The following is a 15,673-nucleotide window of genomic DNA, read 5'->3' as shown; positions in this document are numbered from 1 at the left end:
AAGGATATCCACAACTTGAACACTTTGTGTGTGCTTATAACTTTTTATTTTCAAATCAAGAGTTCATAAATAGTTCTGCCCACTGTGACCCTATTCCCAATGTTTCCACTCCACCGATTCGAATAATAATTTCATGAAGATTTGACAATATAACAGCTCCTTAGTACCACATAATAACTTCCCCCCGGACCGAATCCCCTTTCCCTAACCGCCACCAATTAACGCTTGAGTTCCAGCACGAACCATCGAACCAGGATATGGGTTCATGCTTGGATTGGGGAGTTGGTGATGTGGCGTTGTGGGCGATTGCCGACCAAATTGATTATCACCAAGGTTACACCCATGTGTCCACACACTGTCCTGGTTGAAAGCGAAATTGTCAGTGGCAGTATAGGTTGTATCTGTATCCCTTTTCAAAAGCGTAGTTTCCTGTCCAGTCACCATTTGTTGTTCGTCCAGTGCGGTCGATTTTTAGCTCTTAAGATCCGGATTTAAATCCCTATGTGAAAACCATAATGATTTTGGTGAAACCGAAAACCTCGAAAATCCTATGGCTGGTGGGATTTTTAGCGTTATTAAGCAGCTTAAGTTTGAAGATCGCTGCGCAAACTACTCAAAATATCAATGTGTGTAAGTTGAGCATCAATCGATATGTATTTAAATAGTGAAATATACATAATTATATATATGAGTACGCTCATTTTGAAGGGTAAAGGATTTGCTAAAAACATCAAGACCTTTAAAGCGGTACGTCTTTAAGACCATTTTCTTATTTATTCGAATCTACATTGAATATTGACGAACTCTTTTCGTTCATTGGATTAAAAGTAAACTAATTAGATGAAAACAGTGGATAACCATATTGGTTGGGTAGATTAGTTGGGTGGTGCCTGTCATAAGAGTTTTTAGGGCAAGCAAACAAACGCAATGCCACGTAATGCTTTTGGCCAATGCACTTAACCCATGTGATCCCATCCATTTGGATAGTGTTCATCAACGAGGTGGACAATGAGCCGGCGGCCAAGGCTGTGGACGTGGTGCTCACCTACTTGAAGAAGAACATCCGATATGGACTCTCGGTGCAGTTGGATTCGATAGAGGCAAACAAGTCAGATGCCAAGATCCTGCTGGAAGCTAGTGAGTTGTGGTCGAGATTATGCTACGAATCTTTTGCTCACACTTTCCCCCTCAGTTTGCAATAAATATGCGACAAGTATTGAGAGGAAACAGACGCCTCACTTGATCCTGGACACCACTAAATCGGGCATAGCCTCGGAAACGGTGAAGAGCTTCACCCAGGCTCTTGGTCTGCCCACCATAAGTGCCTCCTATGGTCAGCAGGGAGACTTGAGGCAATGGCGCGACTTGGATGAGGCGAAGCAAAAGTATTTGCTGCAGGTCATGCCGCCGGCGGACATTATTCCCGAGGTCATTCGAAGTATAGTGATTCATCTTAACATCACTAATGGTAAAGGAATTCATAAATACATGTATAAAAGTGAGTATTAATGTATGCCATTGCCATTCGCAATCCCCACCAGCTGCCATTCTGTACGATGATTCCTTCGTTATGGACCACAAGTACAAGTCCCTGCTGCAGAACATCCAAACGCGTCATGTGATCACCGCCATCGCCAAGGATGGAAAACGGGAGCGCGAGGAGCAGATCGAAAAGCTGAGGAATTTGGACATCAACAACTTCTTCATTCTGGGCACCCTGCAATCGATCCGAATGGTTCTCGAGTCCGTGAAGCCGGAGTATTTCGAGCGCAACTTCGCCTGGCACGCCATCACCCAGAACGAAGGTGAGATCAGCAGCCAGCGGGATAATGCGACCATCATGTTTATGAAACCCATGGCGTATACGCAATATCGAGATCGCTTGGGCTTGCTGCGAACCACGTATAATTTGAACGAAGAACCGCAGCTGTCATCCGCGTTTTACTTTGATCTGGCACTGAGGAGTTTCCTAACCATCAAGTGGGTTGGGTATTCATAATAGTTACTATATATACTCACAATATGAAATACACAGAGAAATGTTACAATCGGGCGCCTGGCCAAAGGACATGGAGTATCTGAATTGTGACGATTTCCAAGGTGGCAACACACCCCAAAGGAACTTGGATCTTCGGGATTTCTTCACCAAGGTTGCCGCTTCCCCACCTGTGTAACAAATTATAGTTGATTACCCCCACTTCCGTTTTATTTCCGTTTCACAGATTACCGAACCGACTTCGTATGGAACCTTCGATCTCGTCACGCAATCCACTCAGACATTCAATGGGCATAGCTTCATGAAATTCGAAATGGATATAAACGTGCTACAGATTCGTGGTGGCAGTTCCGTGAACAGCAAATCCATTGGCAAATGGGTATCGGGTCTGGACTCGGAGCTCATCGTCAAGGATGAGGAGCAGATGAAGAATCTCACTGCGGATACGGTTTATCGAATCTTTACTGTTGTGGTGGGTCACGACAGGGGAATACAGAGGATGTTTTAGTAGTGCAATTATTGAAAGCGCTCTTAAAAATTTAGTTTTCGTACGATATTTGTTTTTATTTGCTTATATAAGTAACTTGCAGTCGTTGTGTGTCTCGTCTTTAGTCACATTTCAATTAATACATACAAAATATTAAATCTAAAGGCACGTTGTTTTAGTCAAAAACGTATAATTAAGAGAATACTTTATTTTGTACATTGTAATCTAATTTTTATTTAATCTTCACAGCAAGCTCCTTTCATAATTCGCGATGAAACGGCCCCAAAAGGATACAAAGGATACTGCATAGATCTGATCAACGAGATTGCCGCGATTGTCCATTTTGATTACACCATCCAGGAGGTGGAGGACGGAAAGTTTGGCAACATGGACGATAATGGTCAATGGAATGGCATTGTGAAGAAGCTGATGGACAAGCAGGCGGATATTGGCCTTGGCAGCATGTCGGTGATGGCCGAACGGGAGATAGTCATTGACTTCACGGTTCCGTACTACGATCTGGTCGGGATCACGATCATGATGCAGCGACCCAGTTCCCCCAGCTCGCTGTTCAAGTTCCTCACCGTGCTGGAAACGAACGTGTGGCTGTGCATCCTGGCTGCCTACTTCTTCACCAGTTTTCTCATGTGGATCTTCGATCGTTGGAGTCCCTATAGCTACCAGAATAATCGGGAGAAGTACAAGGATGATGAGGAGAAGCGCGAATTCAATCTGAAGGAGTGCCTCTGGTTCTGCATGACTTCATTGACACCTCAAGGTGGTGGCGAAGCTCCAAAAAATCTGTCTGGGCGTTTAGTGGCTGCCACCTGGTGGTTATTTGGGTGGGTAGTCCTCTTATGATTCTTTAAAACTCTATTTTTTCAAACTTAACTTGTTCTTCCCTTAAGTTTTATCATTATTGCCTCGTACACGGCCAATTTGGCTGCTTTCCTGACCGTATCACGTTTGGATGCGCCCGTTGAAAGCTTGGATGATCTGGCGAAGCAGTACAAGATCCTGTACGCTCCATTGAATGGTTCCTCTGCCATGACATATTTCGAACGTATGGCCAACATAGAGCAAATGTTTTACGAGATTTGGAAGGATCTGTCTCTGAACGACTCCCTGACCCCGCTGGAGCGCTCCAAGCTGGCTGTTTGGGACTATCCAGTGAGCGATAAGTACACCAAGATGTGGCAGGCCATGCAGGAGGCGCATCTACCTGCCACACTCGACGAAGCCGTGGCCCGGGTTAGGAACTCGACAGCAGCCACGGGTTTTGCCTTCCTGGGCGATGCTACCGATATACGCTACCTCCAGTTGACCAACTGCGATCTTCAGGTGGTGGGTGAGGAGTTCTCCAGGAAACCCTATGCCATAGCCGTTCAGCAGGGCTCCCATCTCAAGGATCAGTTCAATAATGCGTGAGTAATAGTTCATTATAAGTGTGAGCTTCTCTATATCATTGTTATACTTAAGAATCCTGACCCTGCTCAACAAACGACAACTGGAGAAGCTCAAGGAGAAGTGGTGGAAGAACGACGAAGCTCAGGCCAAATGCGATAAGCCGGAGGATCAATCCGATGGCATCTCAATCCAGAACATTGGTGGAGTCTTTATCGTGATATTCGTTGGCATTGGAATGGCCTGCATCACACTGGTCTTTGAGTACTGGTGGTACAGGTACCGCAAGAATCCGCGGATCATCGATGTGGTCGAGGCCAATGCGGACCGATCTAATGCTACGGACCATCCTGGCAAGCTGGTCGATGGGGTGATCCTGGGCAACTCGGGCGAGAAGTTTGAGAAATCAAAAGCTGCACTGCGTCCGCGCTTCAACCAGTATCCGGCCACGTTTAAGCCTCGTTTCTAAAATTACTCGTATACCAATGAATCGAATATTATGGTAAAGTGAGCACTCGGATGTCTACGTCTACGTCTAGTTTTAATGGAATCAGTCACCTTGTGCACTTTTATTGAAATCATAATAAATGTTTTAACAGAAAGCTTGTATAACCTTTTTTCTAAACTACTTGTTTAATATATATTTATTATTTTTTAATTGTAAATAAAATTTAAAAAGCCGTTGGAGCTTGTATCTAGTATTTCTAGTTTAGTATTAATTGTGCCTTCTGATATCGAACAATTCACACCGATAGGTTCGGACAAAAAACGCCTGTCGATATCGATGAGCGATAGAGCCCGATAAATTCGGACAAGTAAAAAAGAACAACATAAAATTCAGCCCTCACCCGCGCTCAACAGTTTTGTTTTTAATTAACCGCGATGGGAGACAGTTCGGATGAGGAATACCTGGGCACGGATTGGCTGCCTTACAGCGAACGCTCCGAATGGGATGATGTGGAGCCGCTCGCCCAAGACGACGGTTTAAATCCGGTGGTGGCCATTGCTTACAGCCAAAAGTGTGAGTAATCCATGCGGCTTTATCTCTGGAAGTCATTATATCTGAGAAAATATATCCATACACCGTAGTTCGCGAGGTCTTCGACTACATGAGGGCCATAATTGCGCGCGGGGAGAAGAGCCAACGTGCTTTGGACCTCACCACGGATGCACTTCGTCTGAACCCGGCTAACTACACGGTGTGGCAGTACAGACGCGACGTCCTGCGCGAACTGAAGGCTGATCTGAATGCGGAACTGGACTATCTGAGCGATGTGATTGGCCAGAACTCGAAGAATTACCAGGTTTGGCACCACCGTCGCGTCATCGTCGAAATGCTGAACGATCCCAGCAACGAGCTGGACCTCACTGAGAACGCCCTGGTCAACGATGGGGATGCCAAGAACTACCATGCCTGGCAACATCGCCAGTGGGCCATTCGCAGTTTTAAGTGAGTAAAATTAGGTTTAATTTGGTTTATTAGGAGAATTTTAAAATTACTTTTTTAAATTGCTTTTCATTATTTGCAGTCTCTATGACGACGAACTTGGCTTTGTGGATCGTCTGATTTGCGAGGATCAGCGCAACAATTCAGCCTGGAACCAGCGCTTCTTCGTGGTCAAGCATTTTGGATACACGCCGGATTTAATCCAGCGAGAACTGACGTACACGATGAACAGGATTCGCATCATCAAGAACAACGAGAGTGCATGGAACTATTTGGTGGGCGTGATGCGACAAGGCGACAGTGGAAAAGCACTTCTGAATAGCTACCCCGAGGTGGTGGAGTTCGTAGAGGAGCTCTACCAGGCCGGCAATCGATCGCCCTATCTGCTGGCCTTCCTCATCGATCTGTACCAGGAGCAGGCACTCCAACTGAAGGTCAGCGACAGCGATCAGCTAGCCCGTAAGGTGTACGGTCTGTGCGAGGACATGGCCACCAAACACGATGTGATTCGGCGCAAGTACTGGCAGTACGTGGCCACCCATCTGAAGGACCAGCTGAGCCCAGTCGAGGAGAAGGAGCAGCAGTAGTCCAGGTTATAGATCCATTATTGCATAGTTTTAAACCACATACGACGTACTTAGGCCTTCTTTATACATAAATAAAATTTAATTTACCGTCAAGTGAGCGCCTGAAATGTTGCAAAACCCCAGCTAAACATTGCCACATGCCGTGATGGGCGGCTGTCTTCATCTTTGCCGCATCTGTCCAACTGTTTATCTAAGTGAGCTGTTGTGTTTGCACACGTAAATTTCATTAACAATGAACAGATAATTTTAGCGCAGTGTGTGCGCCAGCTGAGGCCATTCAGCGGTTAAAGTGGGCTCGTAAATTATGGAAACAATTAATGCATTTAATGCTAGGCTTTAGGAAGAGCTTCTGTTTTGTGTGCAAATGAATGTGGGAGTTTAGAACTACGAAGTGAAAAGCATCGTAAATATTTTAGAAAATATTTCTAGAGCAGAAATTATCTTTACCTCCAGCTATCTTCGTTTAGTTGCCATCGCAATCGTTATCTTTTTCGTCAGAGACAGGAAGAACCTTCAGTGTGCTGTCTCAATATTGTTATTTATTTAAATTTGCTTCTTTTAGGTTTTTGTGTTTGTTTTTTCTCATTCGTTTTTTAGTTCGAGTACATACAATATAGCAGTTGTAATATATAACTTTTTCACTTAATTTGATTTTCTTGCATATATATTGAGATTCGGTTTTTGCATTTTCATAATAGAAAACCTCCAAAGATGACTCAGATCTTCACCGCAATCGACTAGACCAAAAATCATCTAAGGGGTAGTGGGAATTGGAAATTTGGAATCGGTTTGGGAGTATGTACTTAAAATGAAGCAGAAGACATCTTTGGCGTGTTTTTTTATTTTGTTTGTTTCGTTTTAGTTCAGCTAAATAGGAGCAAAATCATTGAGTACTCGTTTGCGTAGTTTAATAAAATTTCGTAATAATAAAATATATATTTATTTTGTATTTTTGTTTGGTTTTCGCATCGTTTCGTATTCCATTCTTGGATTTGGGTATATATATAAATTTGAAAAAAGCCTATAAATCCAAATATGTTTGGTTGGTACAAGACCATTTAAAATCAAAGCACTTCGTTTGGGTCATCGAAAGTATTCAATATAGTTTGAAAAATATATATGTAGTATTCTGAAACGATTTCTTTAAATAGAGGAAATTGTGCATAGCTCTGTTCCATGGCCCAAGCGAGAGATTTCTGTGTTTTTCGGCTGATTCGAGATTATTATCCTGTTCAGAGATTTTGCGTGGCGAGCCAGAAGAGAGAAGTAGTTGGTGTGTGTTGCTTGTTTAGTTCGTTTAACAATTTGATATATAGAGTTAATATATATAATAGTTTTAATAAATTGATGCGCTCCTCGATTTGCATTGAGCCACTCTTTGTTGTGTTCTCTGTTCGTTCTTGGAGCTCACTTTTGTAAAAGCATTTTTAGCAAAAAATTAAAAATTTTCTCTCTCTGTCTTCGGTTCCCGTTTAAAATGTCTGACTTCAGCGCTCCTCTTGATCGTTTATATCCCCCGGTTAATGTTTAGTTCTTGTCATCGAATCCTAATCAATACCCATATAAAATAAATCCCTTGATTCTGGCCAAAAAATCCGCATTCGCCGATCGACGCCGCCGCGTTTCTGTGTGAGGAAGCTTCATATACCATCTATAAATATACTCGTACAGTTTCTTGATTTTCTCGTTAATATAATTGTTTAAAAAATCAACGCCACTTGATGTGTGCCATGTCCTGTCTGTCCTAAAGAGTCCTAATGGGTGCTTACAGCTTTAAGCATAAGTTCTGCGTGGGCGTAGCGCTCCGTTCGATCTCATATCTCGTACCCCTAACCCAACCTGACCTACTTGTCCTCCCCGATGCCCTCGTCGGTCGTGGTCTTGCGCTCCCTCGCCTCGTCGCCGCTGATATCACATTTTTCAGCCAACATATCTTCGATGCCCTCGTCCACCGTCTGGCTCTCGCCGGGCACATGCTTGCGCCGAAGCTTGGTCACCACCACGCATTCGCCCTGCGGCAACGGCGGAAACTTTCCATAGGACGTGTTGCCGATGGTTCCCACGGTGCTGTCCTCATAGCAATCCGGTGTCATCCGTACCCGGCACGTCTCGAAGGCTTTTTCGTAGCCCAGCTTCGTATACAGACTGCGGGACGCATCGTTCCCAGGACGTATCACCACGAAAGGCGTGTAGCCGCGCTCGATCACTAGTTGGGTCAGTGACTTGGCCAGACGGATTCCATAGCTGTGGGAGAATCATTTATTGTATAATTAGTAAATTAAAAGTTAAAGTAAAAGATGCTAAGGATGCTGTCATGGGTCACCAAAGGAGCTCTACTCACCCCATGCGCCTAAAGTCTGGACGTGTTTGCATTGAGAACATGGCACCGTAGTATGAATGGACCATCCAGGCTGCTAGCTCTCCGGTTTCCTTGCGAAAGATGCCCAGGCCAGGTAGCTTGCGCACGAGGATGTCAAACAGCTGGACGCACTCGATTTCATTGGCAGGATATAAATCATGTATGCCCTGCACGTTGTCCAGGTTCAGCAGACGCATCTCCGCGTCATCCGGTAGCGGCTCCAGTTCCAGGTCGGCGTTCAGCTTGTTGCACACATAGATATCACCACTGAGTCGTTCCACCACACCGAACTTCGAGTAGAAGTCATCCAGGCGATTGATAATGGCGATGTGCGTAAAGTTCAGGTACATAGGCTTCTGCCAATCTATAAGTACATCTTCGGTGCGCAGCATATCGACATGCTCGATGTGTGCGGATGGACAAAATATGCCTATAGTTTGGTATATATTGTTGTGCGGCTAAAAAATTTAGTTTATTAGTTAATCTTACTCTTCTGTTTGGCTAAATTTCAAACTCACCGCAAGCGTGCATCCTGGGAAATGGAGAATTATCGGTTTGTCGGGCCAATCTTTAGCAACATAAAACTTAAAATCCCAAATACGATCATTCAGGTACGTTTTTATGGTTTGATGAAACTGCAAGTAGAAAAGGTCATGTTGAAATAATAACCTGAATATGGGTGATGAAAATATGATATTGAAATTATAAGTGATATAATATAATTTTTGAAAGAAGTGGAATTTAAGTAAGTAATTGTTCGTGCTTAATATTAATAAATTAAGAGCACAATTAATGAAATTAAATTACCCCAGTTTACGACTTTAAGCACTCCCCATATTTTACAATTACAAAAGCAATTTCCCAGTCTTGGGCATCGCATTCCCCTAGCTGTTGGTAACCGCCCCGGAAAAAAGTCGCTCGCTAAAAATCGAAACTTAAGGCAACTCCGGCGGTGGCCAAATCCTTGAGTTCTTTGCCAAGCCATAGATATAGCCAGCAAAAGTACAAAAGCACGTGATGTTCGGGGCGGAATGGCATTAAAAATTGAACAAAAATACAAGTGTAAACAGTGAAAACAGGTCAACAAACAAAAAAAAAAAAAATGCGAGACCAGTTTTGAGGGTTTGGGATTGCATGACTGGTGGTCTCGGTAACGCCTCCTGACTACAGGAAAACCCCCTATTTCCCGCCCAACTGCAGGTAATTGTTGGTAAATTATCTGAGAATTGGGCGTGGCACCTGGGGAATATCTTGGTGTCAAGTCGGGCGGGCATGCAAAACTTTCGGGATGCAAAAAAAGTGATGGCATTTTTGATACGCACCTTTAGCGATTCCGGCAGATAGCGCTCTAAAGTTACCAAAATTTCTGGAAGCTCTGATTCATGCACCAAACGAAAGTGTTTACCTTCAGGAATGATTTCCATTTCTGCAACGAAATTAAAGCCAGGTTACATACATATGTGGGTATTTATGTAATGCTTGTATATTTAGAATCCCTATACGTCCATCAAGGTCTCACGTTTTGGCCTCTTTCAAGGCCAACAGCTTAACAATAGCCAAGTTGGAAAGCAAAAGTTACAACGGCGGGAGTCTAAGAAATCGGGCCACTCACGTCCGGATGTTAGGGATGCTCTGCCACAAATGGTTGAACGGAATATAGATTGGCTCCTCATATCCATGGAGAACTATGGCCCCCGGCTACTCTGCCATTCAAATTGGTTGTGCATCGGAAGGACATCGGCAATTGAGCCAAATTAGCAGGAAAGTGCCATGCCAAAACAGGTAATCTCCATCAAATTTCGCCCAATAATCAATTTGATTCGATTAACTGAAATTGGGATCAATTACTGTCATTAATTGATGGCGTGATTGGACTAGATTTACTAGTTTTCGGATGGGATCAAGGTTAAACCTTTAACATCGGTACTGTAGTTACTGAAGTCAGACAAATGAGAGCCATCTTTTAAGTTGTGGATGGGAAGAAGTTATTTTGTGTCAATTCCCAAATACATCCATTTGCAGCTCAATGTGTGTTTTCTTGTTTTTATCGCAAGATTGATGGCTGTTGTGATTGATTGGCGATTGCGCCAAATATCATTATCCTTCGCCCTACAAAGGCATCTGCCACTCCCCCTTTTTGCAGCCCACCAACCGCCAGGGGTTACTATGACTATTTATTGCAGCAACTTGTGCGCTCAAAACGAATGTAGCAATGGCGCACACGCTGGCTGAAATTTGTATTAGCCATGTTGTACATTATCCAAGGTGGGCCTGGCATTGCAGGAGTACGAGTGTGTGGACCAGACCAGTGGCCAAGATATGCCACGTATCCGCATCACGTCTGATTCAGCTCAGACATTGCTTAACACTTGTGTGCCTTGGCAAAATCAATATCAGACTTGAGCATTTGCTATTTATGTTGACCAGATTTGTCAACTTTTTACCATAAGAGGTGAAAAATACACATTTAGAGTTAATTTTTCTATGGAAAGTAAAAGTATCTTTTATCTGTAACTAATGACTCCTGAAATTAAATTTAAATAAATATTATCCCTTTTAGCTAGCGAATCAGTGTAGTTGAAACTTATAAAACGCTTTTGTTATTCCTCAGACTAATGGTATGGGTGAATTGGTAAAACGTAATCCTCCTTTTTAGTGGTAATATTTCCACTGTAAATGTATCTCCTGTCTATATTTTCTGGTTGACTGCCTTACAGCGATGGGTCTGCTATGACGGTTTTTGTTGATTTGATGGATAAAAATACCGTTGACATTTCACGGCGACACCCCGCGGGGAATTTGGAAACCCAGACGCAACACCGCGGGTGCCGACATCGCCCCGAGAAAGTTCGTATTCGCATTCGCATTCCAATCCCGAGCCCTTTCTTCTCTATATGGTCGGTAGTCCACCGACTACCCCGCCCACGACTGCTTCCTTACCTGTGGCATGCTATCGCACTTGTCAGCCAATTTATTTTCGCTACGTTTGGGTTTTTTTCCGGCCTAATTATTGAGTTGCCATATGGCTGCGATGCGTTTAATCTTAATACCCTGTCCGGAAGGGTGTCATGAATTGGTCATGAGGTAGCTTCCCCTGAATTTGCTTGTGAGGAGCACATATTCGCAAATTTCCAGGAAATAAGGCTAAGTTGAACTCAGGTACACTCAGTTAAAATACATAAGAAGATTGTACTGTAAAATGTAATTGAATGGAAAGGTTTCCATTTGTAAGGATCAACGGGAGGTAAAAGATTAGCAGAATACCAAGACAATACATGAAGGATAGAGGGGTTTTGATAAATAGAAGAAGGTAAATATGATAGTCACAGAAAACAGAAAGGAGATGGCCCACAATAACCGCAAGTGATTGCCTCAAAAGAATAGAAGGAAAGGGTAGATATGAAATGAGGTATCCTTAAACTCAGAAATAAATCAATATGAATACTCCTCAATAAGCGCAATGGATTTTCGAGTAAGCATACTAAAGATGGGAAATATTCGTATCTCAGAGGGTATTTACAAAGTTATTAATGATACGACACGCTGAAATAGCATCGAAAAGCGAATTTCGAGGAACCCTTGGCGGGTGATTACAGATGCGATTTCTTAGCCGCATCCACGCTAATTGACATGCACATGTGCACTTTCGGGAATGGCGCGCAGAAAAGTTAGCGACGTATTCTCAATTAAAAAGGAAAAATCAGATACGATCCGAGGAATGTGCATAGGGCACAGTTCCCCACCTCAATTTCGTTCGCCTGCGAAGTGCACTTACAAAAAATATTAATTCCGTTGACCTTGTGTGAATTTGAGGCTGCCTTGGCTGGTGGTGCGGCTTTTGCTTCTGCTGTTCTGCTGTTTGGCGGTTGTGGTGGTGCTTTTGCTTTGCTTTCTCCTTGCTTTTGCGGTTTTCGACTTTATCCTCGAGGCGTGTCAGCTTTGCGTGCGCGGTATATATTTAAATTTATATTTTTATTTGTTTTATACGCTCACCAAATTTTATGTGATTTATGTTTGGAAATTTATAAAATTAATTGATTTTGTTTTCAGTTATTTTGTTGTTGGTTTTGAAAAAGTGCAGTATGAAAATAATTGTTGTTTATAAATTTATGTTCCGTTTTTATATTCAAATCACAGATGTCTTTATTAGAAAAATTTAGTTATTATTTTAGGCTGTTTTAGTTGATAGTTTTTTTTTTTTCTTTTTTGTTTTTGTTATATTATTGGAAATTCTGGAAGTTCTTTTTTCTGAGTTATTCTTTGCTGCTTCTTGGTTAGGCCTTTTTTGAATGGAGATGTCGGCAGGCTGTGATTGATTTTTCTGTCGATTGATTATTGAGTGGGCCTAACTCGATGGACGCGACTGTTGTGAACTGTCTCCGCCAGAGATTACAGTTAGTTCTCTTGATTCTCCTCTTCTTCTCCTCTCCACTCCTTTCTGCTCCTCCCTTAGCCCCCGTTGCACCTCCACTGATGGCCTAACCAGGCGGCGTCTTCTTCTTCTTTTTACCGTTAACGTCCAAGCGCTGCTGCTCTGTACGCGCGTGTGTGTGTGTGTGTGTGTGCTACGCGCGTGAGTGTGTGTTCATGGCGATTCAAAGGGGCGGCGGGGAAAAGGGTGCGGAGTTTTTGGAGTTTTGCAGCCGACTACAATTCTCGGCAATTCGCTTTTCGAGACGCGTCTACCGTTGCAATTTATGTATTTTAACAGAAAATTGATTTTCCTCTGCGGCCTGGCCTGATTTCAGCTTCCTTTTTTAGTCCTGCGTGGGCTGCTGAATCCTGGCGGCGCCCTCAGTGTTGATTTACTTCAGTTTGGCTTTATATTATTTTTTCTATTTTGGCCACACACAACCAAGGACACTCACGCACACACACACACACCGACACACGCACCCACAACGGTACACGCACAGTGGAATCGAATTCGAGTTTGAATAATTCGATTGCGGTGACTGGTGTGAGAACTTTTTGCATTAACTGTGCCTGGACTGGACTGCTTGCTGTTGCGTTGCTTCTGCTGCTGCTGCTTCTTCTGCTGCGTTGTTGCTGTTGCTGCTCCAATTCGCTGCTGGTGTTGCCTTCGCCTTGGATGGATTTTCCTCGGGCTGTTGGTTCTCTGCCTTGATGTCCTCTGCGAAAACCGAACTGAACTGAACTGGCTGACTGACGACAACGAACTGATTTCGCGTCCCAAGGAGCAGCAGCCATGAAAGCGCCGCAGCAGCAGCAGCAGTCGAAACAGCAGCAGATGTTGCTGTTTTCGCCGCTGCCTGTTGTTGTTGCCATCGCCTCACAGTGGGCCGATTCCAATGCTTCTCTGAACGCTCTAGACAGATCTCGAAGAATTTTAGCAGATTTTACTCAAGGGAGTCACTGTCATTAAATAATTATATGCATTAATAATAATTTGCATCTCAATAAAGGAGTAATTCCGTTATAAGGAAAATATTAAAGAAAACATATTCAAACATTTTGCAAACTTCATTTTTAAAATACTGAAAGTATTTTAAAATTCATAAATAATACATTTATCATTAACCCAAACCACTGCGCTTGCAAATTTGAGAACGAAGGAAACTGCAACGTGGCAGCGACGTCGTGTTTTTCGCCTTCGTGTATTTATTCGCTCTCGCAAGGCTCCTCACCCTTTGTAATTCGCTCATTTCTCTCTGCACTTGCAGAAATGATTGCAATCAGATTCCCACTACTTTGTCCCCGGTAAGTATGCAATATTTTCTATAAATAGCTTAAATAGTTTAAGTAATACGCATTGCACAGCTCAGTTTTAATTTAATAGTGACATTCTTTGGAACGGTAATTATTGATTTATTTATTATATGTCTTAGAGATTAACTTTAATTTCCAGCGACTTTCTCTCAGTGCGTGTGCTCTTTGTGCCCGCTCGTCCTCTTTTTCACTGTTTACCTCCCACTTTCGCCCTGCAGTTGTGTTGGTACTCTCATGTGTTGGTGTTGCCATCCCCATCGGAATGGCTCTCTTTCGGCCACTCTCTCACTCCAACTTCTTGATGAGACGGATGAGGAGTTCGGCTTTTATTTTGCACGTTGCCATTGCCCAGCGGTAACTGTACACCGTACTGGATTGGGATATGCGTTTTCAAAACACATTAGCGGCAACAAAGGCAAAAAGTATAAAAACCTAAAAAAAACAATGCAAAATGGCCACGGCGTCAGCGCAATACGTATACGCCACGTAGCGCCGCCAGTTTTTGGAGCACGTGTCACCAAAGCCGGTCGTTTTCTGTCCACCTTTCTCTATCTCTCTTTTTCTCTCTCTATCCACCTCTCCGAATTCAGGCGGCCTGTTGTTTTTGTTTACGCCGCTCAGCTGTGAGGACCTGAAAATCCTTGTTGCCGAAAAAATCTATTTTAATCGCTGCCGTTCGGAGTGATATGCCATCCGAAATCCAGCCGACTTGACCGGAAAGCCATACGGGCGGCCCAAGGTCGCGTGTGCAATTGACATTTTTATTGACATTAAGTGGTGCAGGGACTAGTTTCGGTTTCAGAAGTTCCAGTAATTAAAGCAGACATGAAGACGCGCCAAAAAACAACGCCCGGAGTGCTAGCACTCCTAAATGCACTTTGCGAAAACTCTGGCATATATGAGAGTTTTCAAAAAATCATAAAAAATCCAAATTCCCTTAAAAACTTCATACAAATATATAATAGGAATGACCAAAGAATAACGAATTTTTATTACATACTGGATGCCCTTTAGGGATATTCTTGAGACCACAAGTTTTTTTTGAGTGCACTTTGTGTGTGCTGCATTCGAGTTGCGACGTTGCCGCCCTGCCACATGCATCATGAATCACGCAAATCGCGGCACGCAAAGACAATGACGCCTGCCCCTTTTCGCGCCGCTCGCTGGGTGTCGAGGACGCATAACTCCGGCGTTTGTAATCAGGGTCGTCAACGCGAAACTATAGTTATAATAGATAGGAAAAAAATAAACGTACCTTCATAGGCATTTCCAAGGAAACTTTGCTCGTAAAAGCCGGAATAACAGTTAGCATTCATGCCGCCCTTTTAGTTCTGTGGCATTTAGTCAGGTGCCCAAAGACGGGGGAATTGGAATTTGGATCCCGGCAGTGAAGTGCCGACAGTCGTTTGACAGTAAAACTCTGGCCTTGGGCGCATCTATTAAAATTTATGTGCAACCGAAACTGGAACTGGACACCACCAGACAAGATACACACTGTGCGAAATGTGACATCCCCCCATAGCCATCAATGTAACTTAATAACTACTATTAAGTGGCATAGAACGCAAATGAAATGACTAATCTATATGCATATGAAACACAGCGGACTTAAAAGCATACGTGTTTTATTGTATCCTAATATTTGAAATTCGAGAATTAGTTG

The 15,673-nt window shown here is 43.3% G+C and overlaps 3 protein-coding genes across 4 annotated transcripts; 2 read left to right on the top strand and 1 right to left on the bottom strand.

The window, feature by feature from the left end:
• Positions 1-52: 52 nt before the first annotated feature.
• LOC6543437 (ionotropic receptor 25a) lies at positions 53-4,489 on the top strand. Its single transcript, XM_001968677.3, has 9 exons — positions 53-630; positions 988-1,137; positions 1,193-1,468; positions 1,542-1,980; positions 2,036-2,150; positions 2,223-2,468; positions 2,733-3,325; positions 3,392-3,907; positions 3,963-4,489. The coding sequence occupies exons 1-9, from the start codon at positions 516-518 to the stop codon at positions 4,354-4,356; spliced, it is 2,844 nt and encodes a 947-aa protein (XP_001968713.2). The 5' UTR covers positions 53-515; the 3' UTR covers positions 4,357-4,489.
• Positions 4,490-4,652: 163 nt separating this feature from the next.
• On the top strand, positions 4,653-6,014 carry LOC6543507 (protein farnesyltransferase/geranylgeranyltransferase type-1 subunit alpha). Its single transcript, XM_001968676.3, has 3 exons — positions 4,653-4,908; positions 4,977-5,337; positions 5,417-6,014. Exons 1-3 carry the CDS (start codon positions 4,770-4,772, stop codon positions 5,919-5,921), a joined length of 1,005 nt encoding a protein of 334 aa, XP_001968712.1. The 5' UTR covers positions 4,653-4,769; the 3' UTR covers positions 5,922-6,014.
• A 1,361-nt stretch (positions 6,015-7,375) lies between these two features.
• On the bottom strand, positions 7,376-13,485 carry LOC6543452. 2 transcript variants are annotated; one of them, XM_001968675.3, is made up of 5 exons: positions 12,056-13,485; positions 9,603-9,706; positions 8,799-8,915; positions 8,263-8,738; positions 7,376-8,165 (listed from the first exon to the last, which is right to left on the bottom strand). In XM_001968675.3, the coding sequence occupies exons 2-5, from the start codon at positions 9,702-9,704 to the stop codon at positions 7,766-7,768; spliced, it is 1,095 nt and encodes a 364-aa protein (XP_001968711.1). In that variant the 5' UTR covers positions 9,705-9,706; positions 12,056-13,485; the 3' UTR covers positions 7,376-7,765. The 2 variants fall into 2 exon arrangements, with proteins under 2 accessions (XP_001968711.1, XP_026834531.1); XM_026978730.1 differs by lacking the exon at positions 12,056-13,485 and adding an exon at positions 9,893-9,911.
• Positions 13,486-15,673: the final 2,188 nt, after the last annotated feature.

This window comes from Drosophila erecta, unplaced genomic scaffold (assembly GCF_003286155.1).
Source record: "Drosophila erecta strain 14021-0224.00,06,07 unplaced genomic scaffold, DereRS2 tig00000055-arrow-pilon, whole genome shotgun sequence".
NCBI classification, from domain to species: Eukaryota; Metazoa; Arthropoda; class Insecta; order Diptera; family Drosophilidae; genus Drosophila; species Drosophila erecta.
This window is presented reverse-complemented; position numbering and strand designations above follow the sequence as displayed.

Coding starts and splice junctions, on each gene's coding strand:
- LOC6543437 (XM_001968677.3), top strand. CDS start 516: ATGATTTTGGTGAAACCGAAAACCTCGAAAATCCTATGGCTGGTGGGA. Junction 2,469..2,732: donor ATCGAATCTTTACTGTTGTG/GTGGGTCACGAC, acceptor TAATCTTCACAG/CAAGCTCCTTTCATAATTCG. Junction 3,908..3,962: donor AAGGATCAGTTCAATAATGC/GTGAGTAATAGT, acceptor GTTATACTTAAG/AATCCTGACCCTGCTCAACA.
- LOC6543452 (XM_001968675.3), bottom strand. CDS start 9,704: ATGGAAATCATTCCTGAAGGTAAACACTTTCGTTTGGTGCATGAATCA. Junction 8,739..8,798: donor TCCCAGGATGCACGCTTGCG/GTGAGTTTGAAA, acceptor TAAATTTTTTAG/CCGCACAACAATATATACCA. Junction 8,166..8,262: donor CCAGACTTTAGGCGCATGGG/GTGAGTAGAGCT, acceptor ATTCTCCCACAG/CTATGGAATCCGTCTGGCCA.
- LOC6543507 (XM_001968676.3), top strand. CDS start 4,770: ATGGGAGACAGTTCGGATGAGGAATACCTGGGCACGGATTGGCTGCCT. Junction 4,909..4,976: donor CATTGCTTACAGCCAAAAGT/GTGAGTAATCCA, acceptor CATACACCGTAG/TTCGCGAGGTCTTCGACTAC. Junction 5,338..5,416: donor TGGGCCATTCGCAGTTTTAA/GTGAGTAAAATT, acceptor CATTATTTGCAG/TCTCTATGACGACGAACTTG.